This window comes from Lissotriton helveticus, chromosome 3_2, assembly GCF_964261635.1.
Source record: "Lissotriton helveticus chromosome 3_2, aLisHel1.1, whole genome shotgun sequence".
NCBI lineage: Eukaryota > Metazoa > Chordata > Amphibia > Caudata > Salamandridae > Lissotriton > Lissotriton helveticus.
Window position 1 is genome coordinate 249,694,538 of NC_136062.1, and position 18,204 is coordinate 249,712,741.

At 45.1% G+C, this 18,204-nt stretch overlaps 1 protein-coding gene across 1 annotated transcript in view; it reads left to right on the top strand.

Moving 5' to 3' along the window:
• The window catches only part of EDC3 (enhancer of mRNA decapping 3), a 316,498-nt gene that overhangs the window by 53,793 nt on the left and 244,501 nt on the right, over window positions 1–18,204 (top strand). The window contains exon 3 of the mRNA XM_078685138.1: window positions 14,294–14,607. Within this exon, the coding sequence (XP_078541264.1) occupies window positions 14,294–14,607 (314 nt within the window). The remainder of the gene's footprint in view (window positions 1–14,293; window positions 14,608–18,204) is intronic.

Genomic DNA, 18,204 nt, shown 5'->3' on the forward strand with positions numbered 1-18,204 from the left:
GGCAATCACAATTCCGTTCTATTATGTTACTGAGCTGGATGCTGCAAACATTGCGCGCAGGTTATGTGCTTGGCGTTTGATCAGGAGTACGTCACTGTTTTCTACATACAATCTAACAGAAAAATAGATGAAGACTTTACAGAGGGGAACAAAATATACAATGCTGCGTATTGAAAAACTGGACAGATTACCTTTACTGTGGCTGAATCACTGTCGACAGAATGGTTGATCTATTGCCATATAACATTACCGGTCACAACTTTCCAGTTTCAGTACTGCCTAGACCAACAACAGGCAGGCCAATATGAAGAAATGAATGGTAGTTCATCAAGGAATCTTGGTAATTACCGTACAGATTTCGATGCAGGAGTGGGGATCTAGAAGTATTTCTAAGCGGAACAAACTGCGAGAACGCTTTAAGTGGATCTCTCATATGCCAGGATATTGTGCTGCACGGGGCCTGCAATGGTTCAATAGCGAACCTATCCGTCACTTGAGGGTAACCCCGGTAGCCGTAATTACCCTGGTATTCAGGCTACTTTATAATGGGAGTTACTTGATGCTGAACAATCAAGGTTGTTGTGGGATGCTTCCAGGCATCGCATATCTTGTCACTGTGAGCTCCAGTGTTATTTGCTGTATGCAAGTATTGGTTCCACTGACACACAGTCAGGGAGGCGCCATTATGGCCTTTGTTGAATGTTTCCTTTATACGGTTTGATACTCAGAGCAGAATGAAAGCCATGCTTCTACAGAAAACCGTGCCCTTAACTTCTGCCCGGGAGACTTTTGATCTCCAGATTGCAAGGTCCTTGGCTGAGATACAGACACTCATGCGGGGGAACTGCCCCTTCCATTTCACAGAAATGGTAAATCGCATCTTTAACATGTCTGATACAACGGGTATAGTCCACCTATTTAATACCATAGGTTTGGGACTGTTAAGCACCTATGAGACCGTCCTTAGAGTTATACCAAAATGTATACAATACGTATTCGGAAGCATTTTTGGAGGACTTCCGCTGATTCTGTTCCTAATAGCAGGTATCCTGACTGTAGTTTTTCGCCTACGCAATGGACGTCCCAGTCACCAAGGAGATGGAAAAGCGCTCCTGGAGCGTATATACTGTGATCGCATGATACAACATCTGGGCACACCTCGCCTACTAGAACTAAGCGCCACTTGGTGCTTTTTATTTAGACCAGTCTGGATGAACTGCATCCTACCTGTTCTCCGATGCCTGTTCTGCGTAGAGAGAAGAATACGTGTTGGATCTCTTTCTGACACTTCCATCAGTTGTGCAACCGGATGTTGATGCTTTACTGGACCCGATAACTGCCCATGTTCTGCAGTGTCCCCAGCGTATTCCAATGTTGATGGCGACATTCTTAGAGCCTCCATAGGAAGTCTCGGCTCGTGTTGGAAGGGATACAGGCTCCTCCACTGACATCCAGGCCTTGGATGGCGCACAGTTTGCCCTAGCATCGGCTGCAGGCAGTACGGAAGACTATCTGAGCTCAATTGACTTTATCTGCAAGGTGTTACAAGGGTCGTCATCTGCGAAGTCAGGCAATAGCGATATTGCGTCAACCAGCCAGGACACATAAACATTTGGCTCGTCATGTACTGGGATAAAGTTGGCCTTTTTAAACAAACTAAAATTGAAACTCCAAAACAACTAACACTTTTTTCCTGAATGGCTTTCCAATGCTTGTAGTGGTTCGAACTATATATATGGACACATTAGAACTATAGCTTGAGTGACCATCTTTTTCATTTAATTTTTTTTTAGAATTTCTTAACACTTTTTAGCAGATCTATAGTGTTACTGTAGTTATTTGCATACCAGTGCCTAGGTAGCCTAGTAGTAAGTTAGAATTTAATGTTGTCGTCCAGTCGGATGAGGAGTGGGTGTTCTATTCCATTTAGGTACCCCAATATAGGCTCAGGTAACATCGTACCCCTTCACCTAGATTCTTTCCTACATTACATACATAACGGTTCTTAGGGACTGACCTTTAGCCTAGATACGACACTGCCCACAGAACACAGGATTTTCCCTGGTAAAGGCCTCATACATTATACATGAGGATTCTTGAAAACTCAGCAGGACTACCATCTCATGTATAATATCTGTGTATAAAGTTAATTGCCGACATCATCCTAAATCCGACAAGTGGCACAGCAAGGTAGAACCCCCGGGGAGACCTTTGGGTATATAAACATCACATCTTGCTGAGACAAAAGAGAGGAGATCAGGACTTCCCTGTCGACACACTGATGCAAGACGCTAAGGTTCCTGCATGCAGATACCACAGCTCGCAGTTGTCTAACGTCCCTTGCGGGGTGTCCAACTCGAGACCAAGACGGGGTCTCACAGTCTCACTTCAGTTAATGGGGTTGACTTTATCCTTGAGGGATTCTTGGCTTAAAACCTAGATACATGCTAGGTATACTTAGGTACATCTAGTTAGGGTAGCATCATAGGAGTATGCATTTTACTGTCATGTATTTTATATACTTGCCTGCATTTATGGTTATTGCAAAATGGTAGAAATCTACCATCCTTTTACTTTCTTAGTGCTTCTAATCATTTATATCTATTAGTGTCTAATGGTTGTTTCAGCGCACCTATTTTACACTAGAATAACGACTGTTCAATAAATACTTATTGAAAAACGTCCCTACCGTTTATTCTGTGTAACTCTCTGAGACGGAGTGCGCACGAGTAACGAACGAAAAGTAGTCCCAGTTTCCACAGTCCTGGGGGATCAGGGTTGTCATGTTCGATAGTTGCCAAGAACTATTCTCTCCCTGATAAGAGGAGTTTCTAGAGGCACTGTGAGCTACCTGGTACACAGGCCAACATACCTGGTGGGGGTGTCTAGAATCAGTCTAACACAAATCCCACAGTGTATGTTGTCTAAACAAGCAAATCCTATATAGGTTTTATAGGAACTACACGACAGGAAGAATGGTGTTTCTCACTAGACAGGGCACAGTTAGCATTCCTGAGGAAAGAATTTCAGGTGAAATCGGGTTGCCAGTATTCTTGTTCCCTTTTCCCATATATAGGATTTTTTGCAGTGGGCCTGTAATGTCAAGTAATTAAGCTTGATACACCCTCCAAGCTAGATTAATTCATTTACTAGCATCCTTAAAGAACTCTGCTATGGTTTCCATTTTCCCATCAATTTTGGGAGTCCCTGAGACTTTCCTTTTCTATGGAAAGTCACAGGCAATGCTGCCTTATGTCATCCACTGACCATTTTCCAAAGGTGTCCGAGTCTGTTGGTCGTGTAAAGAGACACTTTGTCTGCTAGGGTTTATTCTGTCCTGATCCACTGAATCTTCTCCATCATCAGGGTTTCACTCATGGGAAGAAGGTGCTCCCTCTCCAGGTGTATTCCCAGGTATATCATCTTTCAGCTTGCCATTTAGCGTGGGCAACTGCCATTTTAAACAAGCTTGACTAATTCATTCAAATACATCCGTGGTGGAAGTACTGTTAATGCTCTTCCCTTTGGCCTTTCATGGGGTGTCTTTTACACCCTGGTGTTCAATGAATTTGGCAGGCCCCATATCTTCCTCGTTTGGGTTATGGGGGTTGTACAAATTTTCTCTGTGGCTAATAAAAAAAGTTGTTTACCAAGAGGCTCTAGAGCAGATGAGAGTGCTCTTGGTACGGCTGCATGTAGAGCATCCACTAGGTTTCCACTAATTGGGAGGAAATACTGTTCCTCATTGACCGCATCTAGGAACTATATATTTTAGCACCTACCATGTTGGTCAGGTGTAAAACGTAATATTTATATTGGCACCAGTACCAATTGAAACTTCATGTTCCTAAGGGCTACTCATCTTAGGGGTATAAAGTCTGTAAAAAACCCAACTCACCCTTTGATATGTTGGGCTATTTCACGTTTACCCAGTCGCTTAAAGCATAGCAATGCTGCTCTTCACCTGTTTGTAGAAGTGATCGGGGAAGTGTTAAAGATTGTTCAGTGCTAAAGCAGAATTGTAATGAAGGAAGACGGGTGCTGTGACCTTTGGCTGTTATGCAACTCTCCCTATTGCCTGCAGAGATACTGAACATTGAAACCACTGGGAGCGAGGAGCAACAGATCCATAATGCATGTACATTTCCCCAGACCTGGCAAGAGAATAACCATGCTATCAAATTCCATGGCTCCAATACCACTACGAAGAAAAGTGCCTCAAAGGAATAGCATTCTTACAGAAAGTAGAACGTAGAGTGATGATAAATCATATGTAACACTCCTCAAGAAAAATTATAGCAGCGAAGAAACTGGAAGTGCTTTTTCCTCGAGGGCTGTTGTATATGAATTGCTGAATCAAAATTGACTTGAAGAGGTGTGGCGCCGCGGCCAGGGCGACTGACGCTGGAATCTGGGGACCACGGTTCGATCCCCGGCTCCGGCGGCAGGTTAGCCCAGCACCATGTGACTCTGGGCAATAGCTCGCTTAATCTTCCCGACGGCCCCCAGCGCCTAGAGACCCTTACGGGTGATTGTGCGCTTTACAAATGTGGACTTTACTTGGGGGCAAACCTAGACTCTGCTCCCTTACCTGTCGCCAGCATCGTGACCCGTGTGGCTCTCCCTCCCGCCGCCGCTGCTGTCTTTCACCTTAGCGCGGCCGCTAAGAGGAGGGGAGACTACACCTCCCAACTACCTTTGCGGCCGGAAGCCGCCAGCCTGCATCCTGCGCCCGGAGGCGCTTAACATCACCAGGAGCCTCGGTGGAGCAGGAGTGCAGAATCAAAATTGACTTGGGTGCAAACCTAGACGCTGCTCCCTTACCTGCTGCCAGCATCGTGACCCGTGTGGCTCTCCCTCCCGCCACCGCTGCTGTCTTTCACCTTAGCGCGACCGCTGAGAGGAGGGGAGACTACACCTCCCAACTACCTTTGCGGCCGGAAGCCGCCAGCCTACATCCTGCACCCGGAGGCGCATAAAAATCACCAGGAGCCTCGGTGGAGCAGGGGTGCAGATTCAAAATTGACTTGGGGGCAAACCTAGACGCTGCTCCCTTACATGCCGCCAGCATCGTGACCCGTGTGGCTCTCCCTCCCGCCGCCGCTGTCATTCACCTTAGCGCGGTTGCTGAGAGGAGGGGAGACTACACCTCCCAACTACCTTTGCGGCCGGAAGCCGCCAGCCTACATCCTGCGCCCGGAGGTGCTTAAAATCACCAGGAGTCTCCACGTCGCGGGACCGCTCGCTGGCCGCGCCGGGCTAAGCCCGGGCAAAGGGCGGGCCGTCTGTGGCCGTCCGAGGCTGGGCTGGGCCACGGACGCAACATCGGAAATATTGAAATCCGACTAAGGACTTGGACTATCGGTTAGTGACTGTAATACGTTTACCCGCTCATTCTTACATACTGCATGTGTAAATTGTTGACACTTGTTGTAGATTAGATCATGGGCACGCGTAAGGGAATAGGGGCTCAAAGGGTGGCAGGCACTATTGATGCCTTTTTCAGTAGAGCAGAATCGGCCCTGATAAAGGAGATTGAACATACTCAAAGAAGACTCTCTATTGAAATACGTAGGACCTCTATGGGACCCAATGTATCAGGGCCTGCCCTCATAGATACCACTGAAATAATTTCTGATAAACCTAATAGCCCCAGCTCAATTAAGGAACTCCTAGCTCCACCGCAGCCACTAGAGCCGTTAGTAGTGATATCACAGATGCCACCCCCATCTCATACCAAAGACACGACCCTAATAACATCATTAATATCGCCCCCACCTCTGGTCACGGCTAGAATTACAAGGCAATCTCAGTATAAAGCCAGGGCCGATATCGACCCAGTATAAACTAGAAAAAGGAAGGGGGCGTCCCCTTAACAACACAACATACACGTAAAGTAGCTAAAACAAAGGTGAATGCGCCTAGTAGAAAAAATCCGGTCATAGTAGTAATGCCAGACTTGACTTCCCCTAAGCTGACCACAATAAATAACATCACTGGGTATTCTCAAGAAGATTTCGATGACAATATTGTATCAAAAATAGAGGGGAGGATAAGTGCACTATTACAGCCCTTACTAGATAAATTACTAGCTATTAACACGCGTCTGACTGTAATAGAACAATCCCTTTCCCCTCCTTTGAATACAAACCAAAAATTAATTAGTGGGCCGACACCCCGAAATGCTTTAGAACCACGTACTCTGCATGAGGCAAATATAATCACTAAGGAAAGGGACAAACAAACTGGAAAGGTTTAACAAGACCCGCATATAAACAAAGTAGCTGCCCAACAAGTAGAGTGTGAGTCATTATGGGCTGGGACAAACCGTGGCAGTAGTAAGGGCACGGAGGATCGAAAGCGGAGAAACCTTGATCTTGACTTAAGTAACAAAAAGGGACACCTCAGTTTGCCACCAGAATCGACACCATATACTGTGGTGCTCGCGGATGTTCCACCGCTTATGTCTAAATCTGAAGAGCACTGGTCGTCCCTAAAGAACAGAGCACTGCACCTATTATATGTTAGGACTGGACTAGGCAACCATCTATTCCGAGATTTTAAAATGGCGCGCAGAGTGCCTTGGATAGGCACCTCAAACAAGGGCCTAAGGGGTGACTGTATAGTACTTAATTTTGCCTCCCCCAATTTATTTAGAACTATCTTAGAGAGAGCAGGGACTACAGATATGAATAGGGAAGGGGTTCTTATCCTCCCCTTGGGTTTTTTAGGTTTCGACCTGGCGTAAAGCTGTGCAAGCAGCGATTCGCGCAGGCGAATTCTTATGTCTTACACTGTGTGGCTGGGAATCCGCCCCTCTGTTCCATTGGTTAGCTCCATAAATGGAGGCTAGCCATTGGAACAGAGATCTGTCCGTCACTTGCGGAGCAGATTCGGGGGTGTTCCGGACATTTTTACTCATCCCACCCCTTTTCCTACGTCATGCGGCTGTGGGCGGGGCTTTTTTTTTGGGGGTGGGGGGGGGGAGGTTTGTTTTGGTAATTTCTCCTCGAAGGCACCGCAACGAGGGACGTCTGCCTGGCATCGGCTAGCAGGTAAGCGGCATATTTTACTCCCGTTTCAGCCCCCCTCCCGCTGTCCGTGAGCCCGTCCCCCCCCTCCCGCTGTCCGGGAGCCCGTCCCCCCCCTCCCGCTGTCCGTGAGCCCATTCCCCCTCCCTGAGCCCGTGTGTAAATGCGTCGTAAATGCTTGTTTAATTTGTTTGTGTTAGAGTTGCCAGATGACACCCTGCTATTCTAGCTACCACCGCATTGAAGTCCGGGGTTTTCTTTTTCAGGTCAAGGTTTTCAAGTTTGTTAATGTCAGTGTAATTGTTTTAAAAGACCTGAACCGGTAATTTAACCGTAGAAGATGTTGCTAAGGAAAGCCCAGGATGTAGTGATCGGTTAACCTGGGTTTGTGTTATTTCGTAGTAAACACGATTATTGTACCATAGCGACATCAGATTTTACCCCTTTTGAAGGGAGTTATTTTAGTTTGAAACCAGGGCGATGATAGTCTTTTTACTTTTCAATTTCTTTTAACTGGAAATGAGTACTGGTTTAGGATTGTAACATAACGTTTGTGTTGTGTGAAACACAGGGAATGTTTGTGTGTGAAGCTTGTATCCGGCTCCAGCAAAGACAACGTGAAGGCCGAACCAACGCAATTCATCTGCTCACCAATATCCTAAACCATTGTAAATAACATTAAGCATTGAGAGATGCATACACATTTTAGAGAAAAATCACAAGTATTTTAGATTAATAAAGCAGCATACCCATCGCTTTTTGAGCTTGCAAAGTGAACGTTATCTGTGATTTAAGAAACCAGTGTCTTGCATTAAAGCGTTTCTTATCTGAGTCATTGTTAAACATATGGTGTAATTGGGTGATTTTAAGTGTGGTTCAAATGTAAAGGTCAAATGCCCTCTTTTAAAATGGCACGGACGGGTTAATATCCATTATCGTGGCATGGCTGGCTCACATTGTTTATCCACTGTGTATTGTTTTCTTCCACTACACGCTATTTGCGCCCCAGTGCATCTCTGTGTAGTTAGCCGACAGTATGAATATTGATTAGCATAGTTTTCTCTAGATGCTACATCTGTTTTACACACACTGTGCCCTACAGACATTGGGTACTGCGTTATCTGTCCACTAATAAAAATCTCGTTTATTTCGGTTTTCCTATAAAGTGGACCTCATACTAAAGAATAGAAGAAAACTTAAGAGATTGTAGAAGGTGACATTTATTCTCAGTAATTAAAATGGGTGTTCAATAATATGTACGTTGTTATGCGTTAGTTGTATAAATGTACACATTTGGGTCAGGGTTATATCACAAAGTTAGAACAGGGAGCTAGAATGTGATAGTCAGTGGCTATAATCTAAAATGTAAAGGTTGAGTGGAATTGACAGTGGAGGAAAAGGGTTTAATACCGTGTTATCACATATAGCAGAATGACGTAGGGTATGTAGAGGCAAGTAAAAAAAAAATAGAAGTCCCACAAAAATACTCGTAAGCAGTGGTTGGTAATATCAATTTGTATTGTAATTAATCCATACATGACTAGCAAACCGTTCTTACTTATTGTAAACTTGGTTTGCACAGCATAAATCATGTTGCACTGCTCTTGTGTAAGTTCTTACCAAGTGTCACTTGTAGCGTGATGTGCACAGTAGTGGACAATGTTTTGGGAATTATTTTAGATTTCCTTATGTTATCAAGCTGCTCCCAAAAATTGTGAGATTTGGGGACAAATTACTACTATGGAATTGCACTTTTCATGCGAAGAAAATACTATTGGATTCAGTAATTTAGTGTTTGGGTAGAAACGCATACAGAATTGAAAACCTAAGTCAACTAGTGTTAGGTTATGTTCTTGGTTGAATTTACCAAAGCGGTCTCGGGAATACTCTGTCGTGAGAAATAGTGCAGAGTGACTGCAGAGTGCTAGGGAGTGCAGAGTGACTGCAGAGTGCTAGGGAGTGCATAGTGACTAGGGAGTGCAGAGTGTCTAGGGAGTGCAGAGTGACGGGAGTGGAGAGTGACTGCAGAGTGCTAGGGACTGCCGAGTGACTGCTAGGGAGTCCAGAGTGACTGCAGAATGCTAGGGAGTGCAGAGTGACTAGGGAGTGCTAGGGAGTGCAGAGTGACTAGGGAGTGCAAGGGAGTGCAGGGAGTGCAAGGGAGTGCAGAGTGACTAGGGAGTGCAGAGTGACTAGGGAGTGCAGAGTGACTAGGGAGTGCAGAGTGACTAGGGAGTGCAGAGTGACTAGGGAGTGCAGAGTGACTAGGGAGTGCAGAGTGCTAGGGAGTGCAGAGTGCAAGGGAGTGCAGAGTGACTAGGGAGTGCAGAGTGCTAGGGAGTGCAGAGTGACTAGGGTGGGCTAGGGAGTGCAGAGTGCTAGGGAGTGCAGAGTGACTAGGGAGTGCAGAGTGACTAGGGAGTGCAGAGTGACTAGGGAGTGCAGAGTGACTAGGGAGTGCAGAGTGACTAGGGAGTGCAGAGTGACTAGGGAGTGCAGAGTGACTAGGGAGTGCAGAGTGACTAGGGAGTGCAGAGTGACTAGGGAGTGCAGAGTGCTAGGGAGTGCAGAGTGCTAGGGAGTGCTATGGAGTCCTAGGGACTGCAGAGTGACTGCAGAGATTAAGCTAATGACAATGTAAATGACAATGCCATTTATTTATCTGTTTTCAAAACCAACACATAAATACAAATTTTGTCATTTACAATGCCAATAGCTCTAACTTTTCCAAAGGCGAAACCATTGCATTGTAAATGCTTGTTCTATTGTAGCCCCCAGCTCGAACTAAGAGATATGCGTAACATTAAGAGCAATCAAAACATGTCCCGAGGTGAGGAGAGGTATGCATATAACATCCCAACGCACAATCGGTTTGAATTAGTGTCTTCAAACCTGGACGATCAAGATTGACTTAAAAATAAGAAGGCTGGTACAAAAACTCAGGAGGTAAGCCCAACAGGGGAATACCCACCACTCACCCAAATAAAACTGGCTAAGGGGTTAGCAGCTCGTGACCATACTCCCTTATCCATAGCAATACAAGGGAATGGACATCCCATGCTGACAAATGTTGAGTTAGTCACAGATAAAGGTGAAAGAAGGAAGGCACCTATTTTAAAACCACTTATTGGCAAATCCGATCTCACAATTCTCAGTTGGAAAGTTGCTGGGCTCGAGCCAAGACTGTCAGACCCGCATTGGGCACAGATACTGGCCAGTACAGATATTATTATGTTCCAGGAGACATGGGCCACAGTTAATTTACATATTGAGGAATATCACTGTTTTAGTGTGACAGCACCCAAGCCTGATTTTGGTCGCGCAGTAGGCTGCCTACTTATCGCGATTAGAATATCCGCTGGTGGCACCATCAGGGATATACCAACTATGAGCCCGAACGTACAGGTTTTAGAGTACAAGAGACAGACCCGGATTTATTTAATACATTTTTATAATAATGATTTCCTTTCCTTCCCAAATAAGAATTTCATAGAGCTCTCCAATGTTTTACTAAATCTGGAACAAAATATAGATACAGAGGAGGAGATAGGGATCCTCATGGGGGGGATTTCGATGCGAAAATCCCAAAGAACCATTGGACCAAGGACAAATCTCAATTATACCAAGCCGAACGAAGGGGTTTAGAACTAGATAACCTGGTAACTGAGCATATTCTCAGTGACGCAATGGAAGCAGGACATACACCTAGTAATTTCTATGTCCCTACTTTTAGAGGCAGAGACTGTTCTTCGACTATTGATTTTATTTTCATGTCCCCTCGTCTAATAGATCTTACAATAATGACTAGAAGTTTTGGAAACCCCATTTGGAGATCATAACCCTCTCATAGCCGTTCTACGACTAGGCCCCAGCCCTATATATGTTAAATCTCATGGAGCTAGAGACATCAGCCCTTCAGGAGATGGCTTGCGACTGAAATGGAGGTGAGCCGATAGTGGTGTTAAACTAGAAACTGTGACAAAGGAACACTCCCACCTGATCAACTCTTGCCTATCCACTGATGGGAACTGTTTAAGGATAATTACGGATTTTTGCAGATTATGCTCTGTAATAAAATCCTGCCTGTGAGTTCCCATATCAAAGATAGAGAAAGACCCCAGGTGGTTTGACCACGCCTGCTCGACAGCGAATAGGGCACTGTGCAAGGCATTAACCACAAAACCTAGATGCACAGTAGAGGTACAGGCAGCAAGAAAAATTTATGAAACCAAAACTGCAGAGCGGAAAGCCGCACTACTGACGGAGCAGTGGGAAGCACTGGTCGACTGTGCAACTCAGAAGAGTAGTGATTCCTTCTGGCCCGCCGTTAGAAATATGCGAGATATTGGCAAACAATTAACAACAGTCAACTGCACTGTAACTAGTAGTGCCTGGGAGGACCATTTCTCTAAAAATATATGCCACCCCAACTGAGGAAACAATAAGTTTTGTCCCCGGTCAATTGTGTTGCCTGCAGATTGGTCTCCAGGAGGTAGAAGTGGCCATCAGACAGAGCCTTGGAAACCAGGCTCCTGGTCCTGATGGACTCCCATGAGACGTTAAGTGGAGCCTGGATCTATGGGCACGATTTTACTTAATGTTTTTAACAGTTTGCCCCTAGTGCCCATGCCCAACACCTGGTCCACTAGCACGATCGTGCCAATATTTTAAAGGGGTGACAGGTCAGACCCGATTACTTACAGGCCAATTTCGCTCTTAGACAATACTCTAAAGATCCTGGGGCGAGTACTCTATATTAGGGTGTTGGAGTGGACGGAAGACTGTGGATTGCTGGACTCCTGTCAGATGGGATTTAGAAGCAAGGTGGATACGGTGGAGCAATGTTTAAACTTGAAATTAGTGATTGACAAGTATAACATCGCTCGATCGTCCCCGATTTATCTTGCATTCATGGATCTTTCGTCCGCATTCGACCTAGTTAACAGGTCTAAACTCTGGTCCATTCTCTTGGAGTATGGACTAGACGAGGCCCTTGTAAACTTTTTGGCTTATCTCCATACTGACATCAAAGCACAAGTTAGAATTGAGATGGGTGGGAAGTCTCTGGGGCAATCAAAGTAGGAAGAGGGGTTTTAGCACCCCTGCTTTTTATCATTTACATCAATGGGCTAAGTAACTCTCTAAAACAAGTGACTTCAGATGTCCCGAAAATTAAAGGGCAACCGTTACCGGTTCTTCTATACGCAGACGATGCGGTCCTTATGGGCCGCACCCCAAATGCGTTACGCCTACTTGTTAAAACCTTTGCACAATATATGAAGGCCTTAGATCTGCGTGTGAATTTTAAGAAATCTTTTATTATGCCATGTGGCCCAGGGAAACGGAAGCTCAACACCATTTATGTGGGGACTGACCAGTTAGATTCTGTGAGTACATTCCCATACTTGGGGATGGTTTTTGCTGCGAACGGCTCTTGGAGTGGGCATTTGGCCCACTCCATGGGCAAGTTCTCAAAAGCCATCAATTCCATCTTGAGCTTGCCCCGCCCAAAGAAAATAGGCGCCACCAAAGCTATTTAAATTTTTTTTAAACTACAGTGCGTACCAGTAGTCACATATGGGGCAGAGGTATGGGGACTGGGAAAAACCCCGAGCATCCAACTAGAAGAAAATCGCTTTTGCAGAAAGATTTTGGGTGCCCCAATCTCTTCCTCTGAGTTAATTTGTCACAAGGAACTAAACTTGCCCTATATATGTGATTTTATTAGGACTAGACCAGCTCTATTCTGGCTTAGGATCTGGAAGAATAACTCGGCTGCCCTAACGCAGGATATTAGAAATGATTGTCTGAGCTGCGAAAAAGGTTTAGCAATTCCCTGGTTCGCGGGAGTCCTTAAGACCCTGTGTGCTGTGGGTAGGGGAGACCTATTTTCTGACCCATCCAGAATAAGTATAAAAATAAAAACGAGCTAAAACACGCACTATATGCACTTTATAATTCAGAAAGAATGGAAAAGGAATCACTTAAAACATCAGTTGTGACCTATATGGGTAATGAATTGATTATGCAACCACTTCCATTATATCTTACCCTGCCTATGACCAACTGGGAAAGATCGTTGCTGTTTCGCCTAAGGGCTGGTACTGTAAAAATTTCTACTGTGCTTCCCTCTGGGATATTATCAGTCATCACATCTCAAACCCTGCCCTTGTGACGGAAAAAGCACACAAAATGATTTACATTTCTTATTTTTCTGTAAATTTTATTTAAAATATATTAAATGGTTTTTATCATCATATTTTAGGAAACGAAGACCCCTTTCTTTAAGGGAATCTTATTCAATGTTGCTTTCTTTGGACACTGATGAAATGGTTTTTCAGCACCTTTTTGAGACTGATAAGTCGTGTCCGTAAAATGATGGAAAACCCCTGAAAACTTTATGTACGAGAGCTGCAACAATCTTAAATTGTGTCCACTGTAAATAGACTTGTAAAGAGATCATGGGACTGTTCTATTGTATGTGTCGCTTTTATGAATTTTATGAAATTCGAATAAAGGTCTTTTGAAACTTGAATTGCTGTAGTGTGATAGGACAATTGTCGTTGCCTTTTATCGGGCTTATTGAGGATATGTAATCCTTGACTATTTTGTGATTGTTTATTGTTATTATGGGCTGCTGATAAGAAATAAAGTAATGCATAAAACATACCTCCTTTCCTAAAATAAAATCTTCTTTTAACGATCCGCATGGCCTGTGCTGGGGTTAGGCGACTTGTCCAGCGGACAAAATAAACATAAAAACTTGTTGTCCTTGACCCCAAACAATGTGTCCTGAGCATCAGGCAGTAGGAATTCCACACCCCTGGTGTACGGTAGCATGACCTCTAAATTCTGCCTTCTGGCAGTAAATCACACTAGACAAACTCTGTTACTCAATTAAGTCTTACTACTACTTGGAACTGGAGAATTCCATGCAGCTCACCAGAACTGAACAGTGGTACATTAATCTAAGCGTCGCGCATGTAATGACAAAGGTTGGATTGTTGACTTATTTTAATGTACCTACAGAAAACCATAGTAGCGGTTCCTGGACTTCATGGGATTTTCATGAGATCAGTAGTAAGTAGTAAAGTGCTAGATGAATCTAGCAGCTAGATACCATAGTATCCTCGTCTAGTTAAGTGTTTTATTCAGGTTGTATTAAATAAAATATATGGTCTAACTTTAAAAATATTATTGGGAAGTGTTTTCATACCCACTGTATATTTAGTTAGTTGATGAACTTCTTTCTCCTTGTTTAGGGCTGGAGACATAACTGAGTTGAAAATTCTGGAGATCCCGAGTGCCAAGGATAATCTGATGTTTGTGGACCCTCAGCAGATAGATCAGATTACATCTGCTGTCACGTTTCCTGCTGGCACCAACCAGAATGGTGTGAGTAAGGTGCCAAAGAAGCCTACCACTTCAAGCAGTGCCCCTCAGAGCATCCCCCGAATGGTTGACATAAGGAGCCAGGATTTGATTAACTCCCCTCAGCAAGGCTCCCACAGCTACGTGGAGCGACAACTCGAGTCCTTGAATTCATCTAAAGCTTTCCGGCGCAGACACAACTCTTGTGAGTATTCAGGAAAAGTTGGCATTCTTTCCCTTTTTTATCTGGGTTTGTGGTGAAGGCGAGACAAGCACAGTTTCCTGAAAGCAAGTTTTAAGATATTTCTTTTTACTGTTATCACCTTCAGGAGAGGAACATTTCAAAGTATAGTGCCCTACGCTGCTTATTTCCTCGTCCATTCATTTTCTAGGCACTTATGGAGGATCCTCATCTGTTAGTACTGAAAAATCCACAAAAGGCCCAAACCACAAAATACCCACTAAAGTTTTGATAATTCTGACTGAGGAAACCTTGTTTTAACAGACATATGATCAAATCTAGGTGAAGCTTTTAATCTGATAAAAACAGGTGAGCCTAGCTGGTGGTAAAGGTTGCCCTGGGAACTGAGGATAATTGGTAAAATATATGGGCTAGTCACAAATTTTTAGTTGTGTTGAAATTGGATGAAATTTCTAACTGAGGCCGTATTGAAGTTTATAATTGAACCTAATTCTTAGCGCTTCAGTCGATTTCTTGGGGATTTTAATGACATTCTTTATAGAGTGCCTACAATACTCACTTGACATGGCATGAAAGCATTTACAGTACGCACTGGTCACCAGGAATAATCTGCATTTAGCCCACAGTCCCTTCTAGGATTAGCTGACGGCTTATAAGACAAAGGGAATGGCCGTTGGCCTCCGCTTCATGGTCCACATTACCTGCCTCTTATAACCTATTACTGTGCTCTGTGAATACTGTGCATTGGTATCTAATCTTTTGTCATACACTCAGACCAGTATTACCTCTAAGAATCACAATCCATGACCTGAACCTTTATTCTCTGGCTCTGGCATTTGGCCATGCCTTGTGGATGGTGAATCCTCCGCTTTGATGTCCTCACACTACTGGCGTGGAATAGCATGCAAGTGTTTCTGGTGGATACTTCTTACTCCAGATTCCTCACGTTTTTAAATTATTCCCCATGAACTAGACTGGATAAAGAAGATTTTACAGCAGTACTCCAGCGTGTCATTAGGTGGAGCCGTGCAGCTCTACATAGGTTTCCTTCTGCCCGGGTTGTGACGGAGTGGAGCTGCATATAAGGGCCTTTCTTCCATGTTGACGCCGGATCCTTTCTTTCCACGCCTTTTAAACGTGGATCTTTAACTCCGCTCCCCTTTTAATTGGTTCGATTACATTTTTTGTGTTGTTTTTAATGAACTCAGCGTGCAAGGGATTATGCCTCCACCTAAAATTACAGGGTTCAAAACATGCTGTGACTGCCGTAAACATGTGTTGGTGATGCACCCCTATGAGGCGTGCCTTTGGTGTTTGGGCTCAGGGCTCGATTCAAAAGGAATATGCTATCTTTAGACGTTGGGGATACCGGTTTTCCTCTACCTCGATGACTGCTGTTTAATTCTGGCTCTCCGCAGTCCATTGCAGTACACCTTTAAACTATAGCTAACCTCCTGACATCGTCGGAGTTCCAGAACAACGAACTGAAGTCACTCTACTTAGCAGAGAATTTCTTTTATAGGAGTAGTCTTAGACACGGTGCAGTTTGGGGGCTATCCTCTGTCGCAACAAGCATAGGACATTAGGGCTCTGATGCTGATGTTTTATCGTCTGTCCTGGATCTTGGTGAGAGCCGCTCTGAGGCTACTTGGCCTGCTGACCGCAATCCTCCTGCTTGTTTGTTTTGCAGTGAGGTCTTATGTCTCAATGGACCCAAGACCAATGAAGCCAGTTGGATGTCATCCATTTTTTGGAGAAGACTACACAAGATCTTCAGCGGTGACTGTTCAACTGCAACTTGACCAACAGGAGACCCTCTTCCTTACCCACCCAGAGCTGGTGGTGATGACAGATGCATCACTGTTGGATTGGGGGGGCATCTGGGAGAGGAGGAGATCAGAGGACTTGTCTCCTTCGGAAAACTGCCTCCCTATGAGTTTGTTGGAGTTGAGGGCCATTTACATAGTGTTGAAGACCTTCCTCCCTTCCAAAGGAGGCTGGTGTGAGAAGTTAGCCTGGCATATGATGTCCACTATTCTAGAGGGCACTTTGCACCAGTCTAAACGACCCTTATTGATGGTGGTTGTAAAGTCACCCTTATAGAAAAGCTATCCTAGTGGTAGCATGGACCAGCAGTCTTAGGCTAAATCTTCAGAGAGCATGTGAAGCCAGCTGTTTTACCTTACATAATCCCTTGAATACCAAATGAAAGGACATCACGCAAGTTATATATCAAATATATATGTATTTATTACTAACACTACCCCTCTGCACTCTTTGAGGTCAGAGTTCGAAATACGTTACAAGTTACTCATTAAGTATACTATAAGTTGCACAAATGCAATTCTGCCCTAGGGGCCTCACGAACCATATACTAAGTAAGTGGTATAAGGACCACTTCAGGAATAGTGAATAGGCCTAGGGAATCGCTGGGGCTACGCTACAGAACCAAAGGTTAGGAAGTAGGAGACCCACGAGAGACACGTGCAGTGTGGGAACACAGTCGCGAGTTACCATAGAGTTATAATGGGAACGTAAAAGTTACAAAGTAGTTGATAAAGGACACTTCCGGATGGACTACTGTAAAACCCTTTTAAACTAGGACACTTTAAAGAGTCAACACCCACGGGAGCACCGGAGTACTCGAGTTACCTCCGCCAGGGAAGCCGGGTGCATAGGTGTCTTTTCGTGTCGGGTTTCGTCGCTGTTTCCTATGGAGAGCTGCAAAGAAGTGCTGCAGGCGACCAGGAGAAAAGTGTCCGGGTGGATGAAGGGTGGATCGAAGATGAGATGAACCTGAAAGCAGAGGGGACAGAGTCTGGGTCACTAGCCAGTGACCAGGAAGGAACCAGGCAATGTTGAGTGTTTCAGGTGAAGAAGGTGAAGCTGGTGTCTGCAGCCACGAGGCCCAGGAGGGATCGACGATGACCAGGACCTGGATTCGAGCTGTCCCACGAAGGATCTAGTTGACAGCGGTGTCGGTATCCGGATTGGACCCAACAAGCCTTGGCAAACACAATCCACGCAGGAAGGTAAGATAGGCTTCAGTTCAGACCAGCAAGGTCTGGGGAGCTTCTCCTTCGCAGGGAAGCTGGAGCAAGCCTGGAGCAACCAGGCAAGCGGTGTAGTTTCAGAAGGAAGTCTTCGGAGGGCTAACTAGCCAACGGGCTAGCAACCGGGAAGACGCGTCGAGCTGAAATGCAAGAGCAGGCCCCACGCGGCACTCGTGGAGGGCTGAGCTTCGGTGCAGATGGCGCTCGAGTCTAGGCCTTCTCAAACCCCAATGCACAACTGCGAGGGTGCCTTGGTAGTTGCACTGTTAGCAAAGTGCAGGTAGTCCAGGGTGTCCGGTCCCACGTCTGTCGTGTCCGCCACGGGTCTCAGCTTTGCTGTGGATGTGCATCGGAGTCGGAGAAGTCTGGAAGTCCAGTTCCTGAGTCGCTGAATCTTCGTGTTCCGGCAGGAGCATCGACAAAGCAAACCGGCAAGTTACTGGTGGTGCCTGTTTGCACAGGGTGGTCACTCCTTGACCACAAGGGAGATGTCTTCAGTCTTCTAGTCGGTATAGAACGTCAAAGGTCCAAGAGTTCCGTATCAGAG